We start from the raw sequence: 17379 nt of genomic DNA, 5'->3' as shown, positions 1-17379 counted from the left end.
GCCCCCGTGCCCTCTGCGCTTCAGCCCGTTCCCCCTCAGTCTGCCGGCGCCTCGGGTCCCGAGAAAACGCGTTGGTCCTCCCAGAGTGACTCGGTTCCTTTCACACATCCAAAGATGATGTACCAGCGTCACTCCTACTTACATGAGAGGGGGAAATGCAAGTTTCCAAGATGACAGCTCGACCCAACTTGCTGGCATGGCATAGAAGCACGTTGGACCCAGAGAAATCCCCTCCCTATTTGGGTTCATTTGACCCCGTTTGGGAACTTTTTCCTCCGAGCCATTGAGTGGGGGAAACTTTTGAGAATGCTGTGGAGGTGAACGTGTATTTGTTGAAGTTAATTTTTAAGAGCTTGCCAAATGAAATTCACTCTGGGGGAAAAATCTTACTTAGAATAATAGGCAGAAGAATTGATTGGCTGTGATTCTTTTCTTCAGAATTTAAACTATTTTGATATAAAGTATAATTAAACATGGCTTTATGGGCCTTGAAGACTGCTATGGGATCATCAGAGGAAGCAGTTGCCAACTTGAAGGTTCTTCAGTCTTTCATACCAAGAACACGCCTTAACTTTTGATGTAGTGGTAAAAGCATAAGTATTTTGAAAAGGAAGGGTGAAACCATTTTTGCCTGAGATTATCACAGGTTATTTGTACCTACTGAGAAACTTAGAGTTACAAGTTGTTGGATACAAGTTTACTTTGTAGTCGAATGTTTAGCACCTTCAGCCAGAGGTGTGGCCCTGTCTCTGTGGGGCTCCCTCCATTCCAAGATTAAAGTCCACAAACGCTTTAATCCCAGCATGTGTGGAACCTCTTACACACACGAGTGCAGAGGCTGACCCATTCAGGAGAATGCACACTTCCTCTGTGTTCCCTGAGCAATGGTTACGTGTACTATATTTGGTCGTTTACCTGCCCACCCCCTCAGCTTTCTTCTGAGTTTGTGGATTATGTACCTCCTCTGCTCAGAGCAGGACCGTGTAGGTGCGCAGCAGACATTTGATGAAAACTGTTAATTTATTGATCTGTAAATTATGGAGCTTAATGATTTATATTTAGTTTTTCAGAACATGTTTGATCTGTTGTTATTAAAAAAAAATTGTTGTCGTTAACAAAACAACTTAGAGAGTGAAAGGAATAATATGGATGCTTATTTTTCAAGAGGCCTAATTTTTTACTCATAAACTTTGAAACCAGACTCAAAGTCACTTCCAGGTGATCTCTTGCCTGTGTTTTCATTTGTCTTCTGGTACACACTGAAGTGCTCATGCTTTGAACTCTGTGCCTAAATGAAATCCCAGTGGGCAGCATTGGGGTGGGGGCTCTGGGGTGGCGAATATGCCTGTGACGGAAATGGTAGCAGGTTGTTTGTGGGTCTTTGAGCTTAGAATTTTGTGGTGGGGCATGTTGGTTTATAAATTTTCCCTTGGGTCATTTATATTGGATTGACTCTGACTTCTCTTTACATGAGTATTAATTTGTGGGTTTATAGGAAATGAGTGTAGGGCCTGGTTATGTTGCATAGTCATTTGTGTAGCATCTAAACAGCTCCCTGTCCACAGGAATGCCCTTCCCATGGCTTCTGAGAGCACATTCTTTCAGATAAATGTGTCGATTCCATTATTTTGTATTCTGGCCTGCCATACGTGAGCTTTATTTTCTCTCCACTCACAGAATCCTCCTCTTTTACAGCCAAGAGTTACAGGGCTGTGTCAGCCCTAGAATATTCTAATTGTTGAGTTTTCCACACAGTATTAAAGACAGGGACCTTGTGTCTTTGCTCCAACATGACACACTGTTGGTTCCATAGATACACTAAGTAAATGCAGGTAGAGAGCACGGGCAGTTGTATCTCAGACACAGCTGTATTCAGTAGAAGTAAGTGTTTTGTGTAAGACATAACTAATTTTTTTTTAGTCTGTTGTGGTTAACTTTTTATGTTAGACAGCAAACAAGCAAAACCCCAAAATGTATTTTACTGACATGTTTTGGTGTAGGAAGTGGTTTTAATTGTAATAAAAAGGACAAGTTTAAATTTATTACAGGAGAAAACTAGCCAATGCACTTTAGAGTGCAAGCATTAGGGAATTCTAACCATTAGAACAGTGATTTAAAAAGTACTTTCTTTCTTGGATAAACTGTCAACTTTGAAATCATAGAACATACTCTGTTTGAAGCTCTCAAGTGTGAAATGTGAATTGAACTCTGCAGTTTTAATGACTTAAACTCCATTGAGTGAGGTGTACAAGGAACAGTCCTGGTGAACAAATGGAGGACCCTGGGCTTAGGAAGCTTCACAGCTTTCTTTAAATTCTGTCCGCTCTGTGTTCTGCCCCCAACCCATAAGTCTGTTTTTCACTTTAATGCTTACTATAATCCCTTTTCTTCCCCATAATTTGGTGTTTCCTGGAAAATTGCAAGTGTTGGCTGAGAGAAGAGGTCGTACCTAACCAGTATCTGGCCCTGTGTTATCAGCACTGTGTCCTAGTCGGGTTTTCACTTACAGATGTATCTGGTTTTGTTCAGTAGACATGTCCCCAGACTTTAGTCATGCACATTGCATTTTACATGCACTAGAGGATTTTAACTACTTTAAAGGTGTGGTGTAGAGAATTCATCTGTACGAGAGACACTCATCACTTTATTTTTGTAAATCCACATTAATGTCTAGCTTAAAAAAAAAATTTTCTTTTTATTCCCATGTCCCAATAACTTAAAGTGGACATATTATCTTTATATAGTTGGTGGTGGAACCAGAAACATTTGCATTAATGCTAAAATATTCTGACAAAAGGAAAAAAAAGTCACTGATTTCCACAGTCATTGATGCTCTACATTATGTTTTGCTTCATGATTTTCCTTCCATCCAGCTAAAGGATTCCTAGGACACTGGACCACTTTGGTCACTCACTGCCTCTGGCTGTCACATCTGCCAGTCAGAGCTGGGGCTGGCTGGTATCTATGTGAGACAGACTCAAACACTGCACAGTCTAGCAGGGTTGTATATAATTATGGTTGCATGCACATGTAATTCTGGGGCTGGGTGAAGGATCGTTGGAGTAAGAATCAATACCTGTGTTCGTCTGCTCCATCTTATGTAACACATCAATGGGGCCAAGCCTCAGTTTCTTCATCTGTAAAATAACACTGAGATTACTTCCAATTCAAGTTATACTTTATCTTCTACACTTAATTGCAACACTATTTTCTCACTTCTAAGAGCTAATTTAAGCATTTTGACATCTCCAGCTGGTTTACGTAGTTCCTGTGTATATTCTGTGTAGTTGTGCCTCCTCTTTTTTTTCTTGAGATGTTCTTAAATTGATGTGTAGCTTACAATCAGTTGGGTTTTAGAATTTGGAGGCTGGGGTCCCAAAAGCTTGATTCTTAAGGTCTGTGTGGTTCCTATGTCACTGTGGCTCCTTGCTTTTCAGTTGTGTTTTTGCAAGATGTCTTATTTTCTGTATTATAAAGGTACACATGCGCTGCCTTTGAGCCCTCGCTGCGCCTGCGCGTGGTGCCGGGGGTCAGGCTGCAGCGCCAGAGCACGCGCTCGCGCATAACTGGGGCCGTCTGCCCCCGCAGCGGCGGCCCTTTTAACCGCGAGCCACACGGCGGCACCGAAATAAATAAATAAATAAATAAAGGTACACAGAGGAAAGAGTAAATAGAGCTAGGGAGCATTCCCTAGTTAGTGATAAACCTCTTTGTTTCTGGGTGTTGCATATGTGGCTCAAGTATTGGAGTAAACCCCAGACTTCGATCTTAACGCTAGTTTTAGGCCCAGCGTTGCTACTTGAAGCAGTTTGACTTCAGGAAGGCAACTTCATTTCTGAGCTTTAGCCGTCTCATTTGTAGTGACAATACCTGTCTCACCTGTCTCACCTGCCTCATAGGATTGCCAAGCCGGTGAATCCTCAGTCATGTGTGTTAGGGTGAATCAAACACGTGTACTCTAACTTGCACATCTTTATAGGAACACCGGGTCAGCAGGCCTCTGATGGCACTAGGATTGCCTCTCAGGTCTTAGGCAAGAGATGCCTTCGGTGAAGGTCATTCTGCTTCCTGTTCTGTACCCTTTTGCTCTGTTCATCAGATATCTGGTTTTCTCATGTGTCCCTTTGGTTTTTCAAGGTCCTCCACTCCTTAGTAGCCCTGTGTAGATTTCCCTGAAAGCTGAAGCTCTCATGCTCCCTCTAGTGTTCCCTGGACACAACCGATATTCCAGCACCATGAACAGTGCTCGGTGGCCCCCAGTAGGTTCTTGGTAAATGTTGATTGAGTTGATTCTAGGTCTGCAGATTCATTTTGTCTGTCTGATCTTTATAACAAGGTTGAAATACCTGATACAGTTGAATGATCTCTGAGGAGTATCTTTATTTTCAAGGAAGTCCTTATGTTGCATGATGTGGAGGGATGTATATTTTTGGCGAAAAAACCAACCTACTGTTAGGAAGATGGATCCCACCCAGCTGAGAAGTAAAGGGGCCCTGATCCTTCAGTCAGTGAGTCAGTAGAACCTGGGGCTAGAGAGGCCCTAAGACACCAGCTTCACCCTCCACCTTAAAAAAGAAAGAAAAGCAGACCTAACTTAGAGGAGGATTTAGACAAAGCCAGTTGCCTTAGTAGAAAATATTTGTTTGTTGGATGTAAATAGGTACCAGGAGTGTTTTTGACCCGCCCCCCCAAAGCGATTGTTTCTATATTCATGCTTTTGATTTATTTTCCTTGATCATTCAGTCGAAAGTTTGTTCATTATTCCCTCTCCTAACATCTTATTTTCTCTGTAGCTCTTACCAGAATTTACTGTTTCATACTTACTGGGTTGTCTCTCTTCCCATACTATATACTCTGAGCTCCTTGAAATCAGAAACCATGTCTATTTTGGGTCTTACTCTTCAAGTATGGGAGAAAGTATGTTTTAAAATGTGTTTGAGTCAAGATTGTATTGCTTTCTCGTATGGTGTCAAGCTTGTACAGTCTTTCACCCTGGCCTTGGCTAATTTTTTTTCTAATTCTCTAAGGCTTCCTCTCATTTGTAAAAAGGGGAGTGGTAATAATAGTATTGTATATGTTATTGTATATATTTAATGTCTTTATTATATAAGTTATATGTTGTATAATTTTTCATTATATGTTAATGAATATTTTAATAAATTGTATACATTAAAGGACTGTGATGTCGGTGACTGGTATGGTCTATGTGAAGTTATCAGCACAGTTCTTGGATCATAATAAGTGCAATAGTGTGAAATGGTGCCCAGAAAACTAGCCCTAAGAGGTGTCCCTCTGTCAAGCCCAGGACTGCATATCACCCCTGCAGCACTCAGTTCTTCACCCACATCTCAAGCAGACATTTATTTAGCTGAGTGTTGGACACTGCTAGGCACTGAACAGCTTGTATCCCCAACACGTAAGTTGGGGTGCTCTTTTGCAAGACCTGTCTCTCAGAGGCCCAGTGTGTCTCTTGCCTATTTTTTTCTGTCTCCCCCCCTTTTTTTTCATTTAACTGCCCATGATAAAGCTCAAAAAAAGTTTTTTAGTTTCATTTATCGGTTGCATATGATCTTGTCAGAAGAAGTGAATTACTGTTGGCAAGTAATACGTCTCCCTGAGCCTGTTTCTTTTAATCTGAGACTTTTTGCGCCACAGTTCTGTGATTCTTTGAATTAAGATACTGTTGAAATGCTTGGTGAACTCTGAAGACCTCTGTTCATGTTTCTCTCTTCACAGTCCCCACTTCTCTCCTGAGTTTGAAGTCTTAGGACAGCTTCCCCTGGGTAGTGCTGTTCTCCTCAGATGTAGCACACCAAACTCCTGTCATCTTTCCTGCAAACGTGTTCCTTCTGTAGTCTCTGACTCAGTTAGTGGCAATCTTCTAGTCTCCACAACTGAAACTTCTGTCCCAACTAGAGATTTCTGGCTCATCTTGAAGTCCTTCCTGTCTCTCACCTGTATCTGATTTGTTACTAAGTCTTGCCAAGCTTGTATTTGAAATATCACACTTTTCCTCTCTCTCCTCATCTGCTGCTACTGTTTGTCAAATTTTACTTTCTAACCAGTCTCTCTGCCTCGAATCACATGCTTTTCCATTAGTGGAATCCTTTTTAGAGTACAGTTGAGCAAATTTTCCAATCTTTCATCTGTATAAGTAGGGGGGAAAGTGCCTACTTTACAGGGCGTGAGAATTAAATGATAAAGTGAATATAGGAAGCACTAAATGAATGGAGGGGCTATTATTGTTCTTAAAAATGGAGTTACAATAAGAAAAAAGAATGTTTTATGAGATACCCAACAAAGTATATTCCACTGTAACAAAATCTGTAGTCCCTCTGAGTATTGACATGTGAGGTGTAGTTTGCTATGGTTGTCAATTATACATTGTTGCCAGAAGTCACATCCTTTTCTTCAGGAGCAGTAGGAAAAGCCAAGCTGATCTCAATTCTAGCATAAATTAGCACCCCTGGTCCTTTTTTATTCTCTTGAAAAATTGTACTCTTGTAATGGAAGAGGTGATGGGATTTTTTTCTTGCGGAAGTTATGGGTAGGATGAGGAATGAGGGGAAACTTCTGCTTGATTGTTTATAAAGTTTTGCGAGTAATGCATCAACATGTCTGGCCTTTGTTTCTGCCTAAGCTACATGAAAAGAGGAGGTACTTGGAGACCTTTATTGTATTAGCAGTTTCTGCTCATTTATCCTTGTGCTGAACCTTTTTTCATTTTACTCATGAGGCATTAGCGGGGTTAAATGACTTGTCCACAGTCACACTGCTGGAGAGCAGTGAATGGAGCCAGAGTGGCACCAGAACACTGACTATCCCGTGCCTCACCCCGAACTATGGTGTGCGCTGCCCCCTGCAGTTTATCACCTGGCAGACCCAGGCTGGGCTGCCTAAGACCCAGCCCAAGAATCACCTTTTGAAAGTTGTTTATCACACTTGTCTTTTTGCCCGGTGAGAATTGATGTTTCTTTGTTCTACTTACCTCACAGCTTCTGAGGAACCATGGGCTGAACTTACAGACCCTTGACACTAGGTGGCATCTGTTTATAGAAAAGTAAGATGCTGTTTGGGTCTCAGAGAAAATGGTAACAAAGGAAGCATTCTTGATTTTGTTTATAGGCACTGCTGGGTAAGCAGATGAGTCACGTACGGAGAGATGGGGAAGCATGTTTTTTGGGGGGACTGTGGGAGGCAGAATTTCTCTCATCAGTTAAAGCCTTTATTTAGAAATACCTACTGAGACGATTGGAGACACGATTCTTTCTTATATAAAACCCTTTGTTGTGATATATATTGTCATACATACGGTGTACATAAATAAAGAACTATAAAGCAGTATTTTCTGTAGTGGGGAGTTCATTACATGCCCAGCTGAAGATCAGGGGCTGAATAATTGTAAGTGTTGTAAACATCTGATCGTAGACTGAGCAGTGGTGGATATTTTACTGTTTAAAATGGTCTGCTAAGTGAAAATTTTTCATCTTTTATTGTACATTTTTATATACAAATGTTCAATGTAGTAATTCTAAAGAAGGCCTTGGTTAACTGGGCTTAAGCTCAGTGTGTGAGTAATTAGGGTATGTAACTGAGACTCCAGCTTTATCTTCAAAATCCTTATAGCTCTCTATGCAGCCATGTTTCCTACGTGCAGATGAAGAGGGAATGACTTTAAAAGTGTATGTGAAACAGCTTAAAATCTTTTCTCCTGTGACACGTTGGAATTTTATGTATTTCTGGAGTCAATCTAGAAAGCACTGTCACTTGGTTTACTTTTCATGGTCTCTGTGTTAGTTTCCTGTGAGTACCATTAAAGTCATCACAAACTTGGTGGCTTAAGACAACAGACGTGTATTTTATCACAGTTCTAGAGGCCAGAAGAAACAGAAACTCAACAAGAGTTTCACCGGGCCGAAGTCAAGGTATGGGCGGGCTCCCTCTGGAGGCTGTAGGAGAAAAATCTCTGCCTCTTCCAGCTTCTGGTGACTGTGACATTCCTTTGCTTGTGGCCGCATCACTACAGTCTTTTACTCTCCTTCTCAAGTGTGTATGGTGTCAAATCTCCCTCTTTTAAAAGAACACTTTAATGACAGGGCCCACCTGGATAATCTCTTTCATCTCAAAATCCATAATTTAACCACATCTCCAAAGACCTTTTTCCTTATAAACTAACATTCACAGGTTCCAGATGAAGACCCGCTATCTCTGGGGGCCATTTTGCAGCCTCCCACAGCCTCCTTTAGAGAAGTTACCGCAGCCAGTTTAGCATGATTAGTGATGCTGTGTCTCCCATCATTTTATCCTGAAAGGGATTGAGTGGAGCATTGTTACGATTGGCCGGAAACTGCTTGCATCAGGCTCCAGTCTCTTGCTAGTAGCCTTGCCACCTGATGCTGCTTGAAAAAACTGTTAAATTAGCTGAAGCAAAATGCAGGAGTTTGACTCTGCGAACGCTGGAAAAGGAAAGCAGAAATGATACTTTTAATAGCATGTCATTAGTAATTATTTTACAAGTGTAAATACTTATTCTTTGCTCTGGAGTTTGGCGCTATATAACAGATTATCATCGAACTTGCAAGACAACGTCAGTCTTAAAGCAATAGTTCTGCCTTGGGTAAAGGCTTAATGGTGAATCCAGACAAACAGAAAACCCCAAGACTTCCCTTTCATAGCACCAGCTCTGACAGGTCATCTAAATTCTCAAAAGAGATTTATTTCCGACAGTATTTATAGGAGCCATGTTTAAGGTTACAGGTGTATCATAAGTTCATGGTAATTTTCGAACAAATTGGCAACTGAGCAGTTACCCTGTCAGACTGTTAAGAGTATTACAGGTGCTCCCAATAGCTTTGCCGGCTTCTTCATTTGGCCTGATTGTGTGATTATCACTGTAGGTTCCACGGAACCTTGGGTGTATATTGGTTGCAGATGAATTTGGAATAGCCATTGATAAAGACTGACATGAAATTCTTTGGTACATATACTTTAGAGTCCTTTTGTAATGTTAGGTTTGAATGGAAGAACTAATAACCACTTGGGCTTATATGTAGCAGTTAGATTTGAGACTAGAAAAGGGGATGCGATGTGAATGGACCTGTAGTATGTTCGACTTTGTGCTAGGTTCCCGTGATATGAAAGTGCACCTTAGCTAGTTGATTCTGCAGTGGGGAGGGCAAGAGCCATCAAGTAATTACATGAAGAAGTGAACGCAGTTGTAATAAGCACCATGAAGAAGAAACAGTAAAGCATATGTCAAGGCAGTCTACAGAATGGAGGACTGGAAGGTAGGGGACTGGTGGGCAGATTGGCAGTATTCTAAGTGCAAAGGCCCAGTAGTGGGAAGATGCCAAGCACACCGGAGGGATGTAAGCTAGGCTGTGTCTGGGTGTTAGCTGGAGCAAGTGGGGACACAGGCAGGGCTGGATCATGCAGAGCCTGGCATGGTGAGGTAAACTCTGGTAATCGAAGTTCTTAATAGTTCCAAAATACTTGTATTTTTGCTATTGCATGTACTTTTCACATGTGAGATAGGCTGCACAAATGAGGCCCTAGAATGGGAAATTGGCTTTTCACTTAATTAGTGGGATGTTGGAACTGACAGCAGTCCCAGTAGTCTCACTGCTGGCCTGCCTCGGGCTCTTTTGTCCTTTTGGGATGTGTGTGTTTGCTGTTTCCTCTTTGGACAGTACTTTCTCCATTTCTATGCTTTCTCTTTGTGTTTGTCTTCCTTGCACTTATTTAAAATATAAAGCTCCTGGGAGTCTGAAATTGTGACACTTGAGTATCACAGAGTCCACCGCTGAAGGCATAGAGAACTTGTGGAAGTTTTCAGTGACATTTTTCACTTCCCATCACCTTAGAAATCTGATTTGTGAATTGCTGTGCTTAGTTTTAGAAGTTGACTTTAACTTACATACGTATGGGTGAGTCAGGGTTTTTGTGAAATGTTTTCTTTTTTTCTATTTATCTTTGAAGTTTCTTAATTACAAAAGTAATATATGCTCATTTTGAAAAGTTGAACCTTTCGAAGACTATTATCATGTAATGGTGTAAACATTGCTTGTAACCTCTTTCTCCAGAGAAGATAGTTAACCGTTTGGTGTGTTGAATTGTTTTATTAGCGAATTGTAGCTGAATCACTTGAAAAATGTTTGTTCTGCTTTTTCTCCATAAAGATTTTCAAAAGTTGTCTAGCAAGCTAGAGCTTGCTTTTTTAAAATGTGTTAACCTTTTCCTTTTCAACCACTTGGGGATTGTTTCCTTGCCACTGGATAATTTCTCTGAGATAAACTATCTGTGGACAAGTTCAATTTATGAACTGATTAGAAACTTCTTGGTAATATCACAGGAATTATGTTAAAATTCTTGATAGTCTTTCAGAATCAATATTTTCATTTTTCTGACAGATTTTTTAAAATCCTGGTTTGGTTTAGGGTATTCAACAAAAACTCCTATCCAAAAGCTTCAAGTAAAAAAGGATTGAAACCAGAGTTCTCAAATAAGCAGCTGAACTCAAAAGCCGCTAAGCAGTTTATGATCCACATGTGTGCCCATAAAGGGACAGTGAGAGGCTGGAAGGGTGTTGACACTTGTTGAGGGTCCATCACTGGGAATAGAATGGGCACTTTACATAAACCAATCACCTTTTCTATGACACATCTCTGTGCTTTCTTTAGAAAATTTTTCAAGTATGGAAGGTTTTTGTTTTCCAATGATAAATAAATAGGTTCACTGTAAACATTTTGGAAAAGGACTTTTTACGATGTTAATCCCACTCCCCCAAAGATAGCCATTGCTGTTGGTGATTTGGAATGTATAGTGGTGTGTGTGTGCTTTACCTTAGGTGTTAAAATGTGATTAGAAGTTTCCTCTTTAAATACAACTCTGAAGAATTCTTCAAACACTTTCCTCTTTAAGTGCAACTCTTATTTTGGCAGTTGTATCAGTATTATCATAAATTATGCATCCTTTTATTTACCTTTGATACTAGAAACTGAAGTACATGCTTCCTTCCCCACTTGTTGGTCCAGTGAAACCTTTCCTGTTGATTTCAGTGTCAGGTAAACTGCGGGGTGTGGGTGGGGCGGGGCTCCCATCTCAGAGCATAGTCACAGTTGCATTTCCTTAGAGCCTGGTTGCCTCATTTTGTGAACACTCATAAAACTAGAGGGAGCAAAGCCTTACATAGAGCCCTCGGGAATTCCGTCGGTCACCATACTCAGGTGATCTTTATTACTCTAGTCTAGAGAACTGATTAATCTGTATGAAGCCTTTTTTTTAAAACAAAGATTCCTATAAACTCTCTCTAGGCACACTGTTCTCAAATTAACTTATTCCCACCATCTCCCGCCCTCTGAATTTAATTTTTCATATATCTTTTCTGGAACATGAAATTTCAACTCTTCTCTTGAAACAAATAACAAGAATTTAGGACTGTTTATTTGTTATTCTTATAGTCCCTTCTGCCATCTAATTCTCTCTCCCCAAACCCATGTTTTGAGACATTATGTCCATTTCTGAAGTTCTCTGTTGTTTCTGAGGGAGACTTGCGGATGGACATTGGCTCATCTGTCCCTGAGTTTTGACTCACAGATTGGCCTTATGAGTACTGTAGCCGATGCCCAGGTTGGTCATGCCTTCCTCTTTTTTTTTTTCTTCTTTAATTTAAGTATAGTTGGTTTACAGTGTTGTGTTAATTTCTGGTGTAGCATAGTGATTCATTTTAATATATACATTCATTTTCATATTCTTTTTCATTATAGGCTATTACAAGGTATTGCATATAGTTCTCTGTGCTGTATAGTAGGACCTCTGTTTATCCTTTTTTTTTTGTCACTTCTTCCTGAAGCGCTCATCCCTGGTTTGCTCTTGCTTCGCCTCCTTCCTCACTAGTTGCTCCTTTCAGTATCCTTAGCTGCTGTTCCCTCATCTTGATGTCTAAATATTTGGGTGTCCCTTCAATCCTTAGATTTCCTTCAGCTATACTCACTCCCTAGGTAACTTCATCTTGTCCCATGGCTTGAAATCCATGGAGTTAGTACCCTGACTCCAGATTTATATATCCAGCCTGGACCTATGCCCCAGGCCCTTGTATCCAGCACCTGAACATCTCTGCTTGGTCTCTATTGGGCACCTCAGACATGAGCAAAACCAAACTCCTGCACTGGGATTTCTGCCAAAACCTGACCTTCCTGTAGTCTTTGTCACCTGCATAACTAAACAAAAATTCCATTTTCCATTTGGAAGCATATTTGAGTCCTCTTCCTTTCACACAGTCTGTTAGCAAATCCCGTCTATCAGCAAAACCTTTGGAAAGGATCCCCAAACCAACCACTTCTGCCCACCTCTGCTGCTGCAGGCCCCCAGCATCTCTCCTCTTATTGCTGTGGTCTCTTTTTTTTAATGGAGGTACTGGGGGTTGAACCCAGGACCTCGTGCATGCTAAGCACATGCTCTACCACCTAGCTGTTACACACCTACCCACCCCCGCCATGGTCTCTTACCTGTGCTTTTTCTCTCATCCCCCCCAAATTGTTAGTCACTTTACTAGGACTGCTTTTTCAAAAAAGCATTCACTTGTGAACTCTCCTCACATAGCAAGCAGCTGGCCAGATCTTTAACGTTGTATAACTTGAATCTGTCATTTCTGAGCTTTCCATCTCACTGAGAGTCAGCAGGGGCTTGGAGGCCCTCTATTAATGTTGTTTCTTCTAGCAGCCTCTCTGGCCCCTCTTACCCTCTTACTCTGTCTGCTCCAGCCACACGGGGCTCTGTACTGGTCCTCAGACACACCGCCTGCTCCTCTCCCTCAGCTTTGGCCCTTTGCCTGGTGCACTGTCCCCAGTGCTGCCTGGCTTTTCCCCATCATGCCCCCCTCCTCCACCTGAAACACTCCTTGCCACTAGAAACTGCTTTATTTTCTCCAGGGTGCTGGCATTTATTTAATTTGGTTTTTCCCCCAGAGCTCTTCACTAGAATATAAGCACACATGAGGGCAGAAGCTTTGTTTTTTGCTGTATCCTCAGTGCCTGGAAGAGTGTCTGGAATATAGTAATTGTCTAATGATTTTTGTATTTTTACACTGGGAAATAAGAAAAGAGACAGATTTCTAGTTACCGTGCCATTTAAGGAGTAGCCAGCACATCTTTCTTGAAATTTTTTTCTACCAATTTTGGGACAAATTTGAGGTAATTTTAACCTCTAAATATAGTCAGTGGCCAGTTAGCTCTGATACTGTCAGCCAAGTCAAACCATGGTGTATGTCCACGTGAGCCAGCTGGGTTCCAGGCCAGAGAGACTGCACCCAGCTCAGTTGGGAGGAGGACCTCTGTGGGAGTCATCCAATGTCTTCAACTCCTGTTTCTCCACAGCCTACTAAATATCCACTTTGGTTAGGTTTTGAAATTCCATCTCTACCTTTAATATGTAAATATTCTTCCAGCTCATAGTCTTATGGGAATGATCATGCTAACAAGACAGATTCTGCACTTAAGAAGGTAGAACAAATGATGACCTGATAATTAGCAGTTTATATTGATTTTGAGCTAAAAATTTATAAACAGCCCCCAAATTTCTGATAGCTTTATTAGAACTGCTTCTGCAAAATATTCATTTGTGAGCTTAAGTCTTTTGCCTTAATGATAGCTGCTGTTATCTGGACAAGTGGGGAGTATTGGAGCCTCTGCTAGTATGTTCATGCAAGTGAAATTCAGCCAGTCTGTGACTGACAGGGTGCTTATTGCACTAAGGTACCTTAAGTACAAACAAAATAATATCACTAACTGCAATATATCTGAGACCCGTGGTTATGAATTTGTTCCAACTTGGGTCATTAACCCACATTTAATTGAAATTATGTATAAGAGTGGATCTCAGTCTGTGTTCCATGAATTGAGCTGAAGTGTACTACTAAAGTGTTTATTGGTGAACTTTTCCTAATTCTCAGAAAAAAATAGGTTGATAGGTATAATTTCCTCAAATTAAAAAGTTTTAGTCTGTAATTTTCCCTAGAATTTTGACATCTGTGTTCTTTGCCCTAATAGGTGATCAAATGAATGATCATTCTTATACTTACTCATTCATTTGATCATCTTTTAGGGCAAGGAACTTACAACAATGGTTCTGACACTGGGGCTTGCATCGGAATCACCTGGAGGGCTTATTAAAACAGGTTGCTGGGCTTCATCCCAGGTTTTCTGCTTTTTATCTCTGAGTGGGAAGCTTGGTTGGGACTTAAGGATTCTCTGTGCAGCGATGACTTGCTCTTTCTTTTGTCTCTTAATTCTGTCTAAAGCCATATTGCTCTTTTCTATTCCGTGTAGTTACATTTTATGTCTTATCATTGAGGAAAATTAGGACTCTTAAGAGTCTTAAAAACACATTTTCTTTGATCATTTTCTGTGAGTTGTGTGTTATATGTGGGCATTCTTGAGATGGATTTCCTAAAGGACCCAGAGCACTTTACCACCTTCTTGTTCTCTTTCTCTAGAGGTGCAGAGTTAAGGGGTGAAACAGAAAGCATACGGCAGGTGGGAGGGAAGTTTGCTGGCGGTGGTGACTGTTGATTCCCACCATGTCTGTTGCCTGCGCCAGAGCTGCCCCTGCCGCCTGTAACAGCACAGGCATCTTGAAAAGGGAGAGAATTTGAAGAGATCAAATTATAATTTATAGTTGTAAAAAAATACATAAGTGGCAGTTTCTGTTAGGTGGTTAAGGCCACAACCTAATTTGTTTATTCTTTCTTCAATTGAATGCCTTTGATCTACTTTGTGCTGTGCTAGAGAAAAGAAAAATAAACTCTTGACCTCAGGAACTCTCAGTCAGTTAAGAAGGCAGACAAGCCATCACTATATGGTGACATAAGTGCCTTCACCCAGTTTTTTAGTAGGAATGTCTACCTGGATTTGTTAGTAGGGGCAAGGAAGACTTCCTGGAACACGAAGGAATCACGTAGACAGAAAGAGTCGTCATGTTCTAGGCAGCAGAGAAAGTGAGCATGGGCATGGCCTTTTTCTCAAGCTTTCTTTGCCTTTGTGCTTCAGAAGTATACTGCTCTTGAGTTCCGTGCTGTTTCCTCTGAGTTTAAATATAAGATAATTGATCATCAGTAAGAGTTCTTCTGTTTAATTTGATATAATGTATTCATTGAAAAATTAGCTTATAACTGATGTATGTATAGTTTTACTTGCCCTTTCCTATTATTTGAGCAGCAGCATTTTTCTGGTTTTAGTGAGGCCTGTAAGAATCAAAAGAAAAGCGTAATAAAAGTTGAATACTAATTGAATTTAAATAGTGAAGGAGCCAGGAGAAAAATATATGTTAGAGAACAATTGTAAAAGTATCCCTAATGTGGATCAGTTGTTTTCACCTTTTTCCCTAAGCCTGTTGCTCACACACATTTTCCTGCACTGTGAATTCACACAAAATTCTGTAACATGAAAGAAACCGGAGGTCAAATAAAAATAAATATTTTGTATCTATGTTCGTTATCATTAAAGGCATCGCCAGGTATACATTTCTGGGAATGCTTTGAAGTAATTTGTCATTTGTATTTTCTGTGTGTTTGGAAAAAGTAAGGGAATTGACCATTGTCTGGTGCAGTGAGAGCCCCTTGGGCAGCAGTGCTAGGATCTCCTCATGCTGCTGCTGCAGGCTGACTGTGGCATTGGGCATGCTCCCTCAGTCTCTCTGGCCTCAGTTCCATCTGCAAATTGAAGGAGTTGTATTAGGATCTTAAAGTCTCTTTAGCTCTAAAGTCCTCTTTTGCACTTTTAGTCCTAGAGCCTTTTTAGACTGACTTACACCAAAGCATAATTCCATAATGAGTTGATGTCACAGACATCCTTTTTCTCATTCCATGATTAACAAATGTAATCTATCATACCTTCACTTCCAAAGATCCTTATAAATTACAAGCAACCCTCACCTATCCAAGTCATTTCATCCCCAAATTCAGCTAATTAAAATTCAGCTAGTGAGGGATACTGCTGTATTAGCAACTGTAATAATCTCTATTTTTGTTGCCATTGTGAAGGAATGCTAAGGCAGGTATTTTATGATGGGCAATACTTTGATATTTGAATGTTGGTCCCGTAAATACCTTGAATGCTGATTTCGAACAAACAGCAACAAAAAAATGTGACAAAGCTGTTGTGGACCAAGCTTAACTTAGTTGCCTTTCTTCAGCTCCTCAGAACAGAAGCAGAGCTTCCTTATAGTTTACTCACAGAGTAAACAGAATGTTACTAAAACGTGTAATTTGAGCAGGTTATTGAGCTGTGCCTAGACAGCAGGTTAGTAAGCAGCAAAGATGATTCTTACTGGCAACTGAAAGATAAGTATCTATTGAGCACTTACTAGTTACCAGTTGCTGTTTGAAACACAAACAATGAGCAAGACAGAATGAGTGAGTCCCTCTTCAGTCTGGGGGCACTGTAGACCTCAGCATGACTCTGGGATGGCGGGGGAGCCGAGATTGTCATTAAAGAGTGGAAACAAACATTCATTGCTGAATCTTTCTAAAGGGTCTGTGTGGCATAGTCTTTTATGTATTGACCTCCCCGTTTTGTTTTGTTTTTCATATTTTGTTTCTGTTAGGAGAGAACATTGACATTATTCTCTAAGCTATTTGAAGAGAGTGACTAAATGCACCTGGGTCAGGCTGTCTGTGGGTATGAAGTGGTTGGGAGAATCCAAGAACATGGTGGTGAATGGCAGGAGAAATGGAGGCAAGTTGTCTAATGACCATCAGCAGAATCAATCAAAATTACAGCACACGGGAAAGGACACCGTGAAGGCTGGCAAAAACGCAGGCGAGAGGAGGTCAAGCAGATGTATGTACCCACTTCAACTGTCACTCTTTTGATTGTGATATGGGGCAGTAATTCTTTCCAGTTTGTAATGTGTGTTCTGTCTGTTTTCAAAATTTGTTTATGTTCTCATAGTTAACAATATAGTTTTTTTACTTTTTCAAAATGATACCAATTTTTATTCTCATCAAACATTGTATACAACTCAAATTTAATTTTTAATATAATGCTTTTATACCCATGGCTTTATATTTTATAGGGTTTATACCTGAATGGCTAATTTGTTTTATTAAAAAAATTTTAAGTACTGCTACTGAATTTCTTACAAGTTCAAACTGTATTTTTTTGTATTTGATGTAAGTATAAGTATGTATTTCTTTGAAAACTTTAAATAGAGCAATGTGAATAATAAAGTGTACTCTAGTTTACATGATAAGTGAAAGAGCAGATTTTCAAATTGTTGCCATTTCTTCTGTTCAATTTATTTAGGGTGAACAGTTTATCCTGACAGAAGCACTATTGACATTGAGTTACATTTTAACTCTATACCTTTTGGTGATAATGAGGC

At 40.4% G+C, this 17379-nt stretch overlaps 1 protein-coding gene and 1 non-coding gene across 5 annotated transcripts in view; both read left to right on the top strand.

The window, feature by feature from the left end:
- KMT5B (lysine methyltransferase 5B) overlaps positions 1-17379 on the top strand; it is a 50078-nt gene that overhangs the window by 1209 nt on the left and 31490 nt on the right. For 2 of the 4 annotated variants that reach the window (XM_072970459.1, XM_072970458.1), the window contains exon 2: positions 16600-16835. The exons of the other annotated variants lie outside the window; for them this stretch is intronic. In XM_072970459.1, the coding sequence (XP_072826560.1) occupies positions 16676-16835 (160 nt within the window). In that variant the 5' untranslated portion in view covers positions 16600-16675. The remainder of the gene's footprint in view (positions 1-16599; positions 16836-17379) is intronic. 4 annotated transcript variants of the gene reach the window in all.
- LOC116285538 (small nucleolar RNA SNORA76) lies at positions 3486-3618 on the top strand. Its single transcript, XR_004195251.2, has one exon. It is a non-coding gene; the product is annotated as a small nucleolar RNA SNORA76 (small nucleolar RNA).

This window comes from Vicugna pacos, chromosome 10, assembly GCF_048564905.1.
Source record: "Vicugna pacos chromosome 10, VicPac4, whole genome shotgun sequence".
Taxonomy (NCBI): Eukaryota; Metazoa; Chordata; class Mammalia; order Artiodactyla; family Camelidae; genus Vicugna; species Vicugna pacos.
This window is presented reverse-complemented; position numbering and strand designations above follow the sequence as displayed.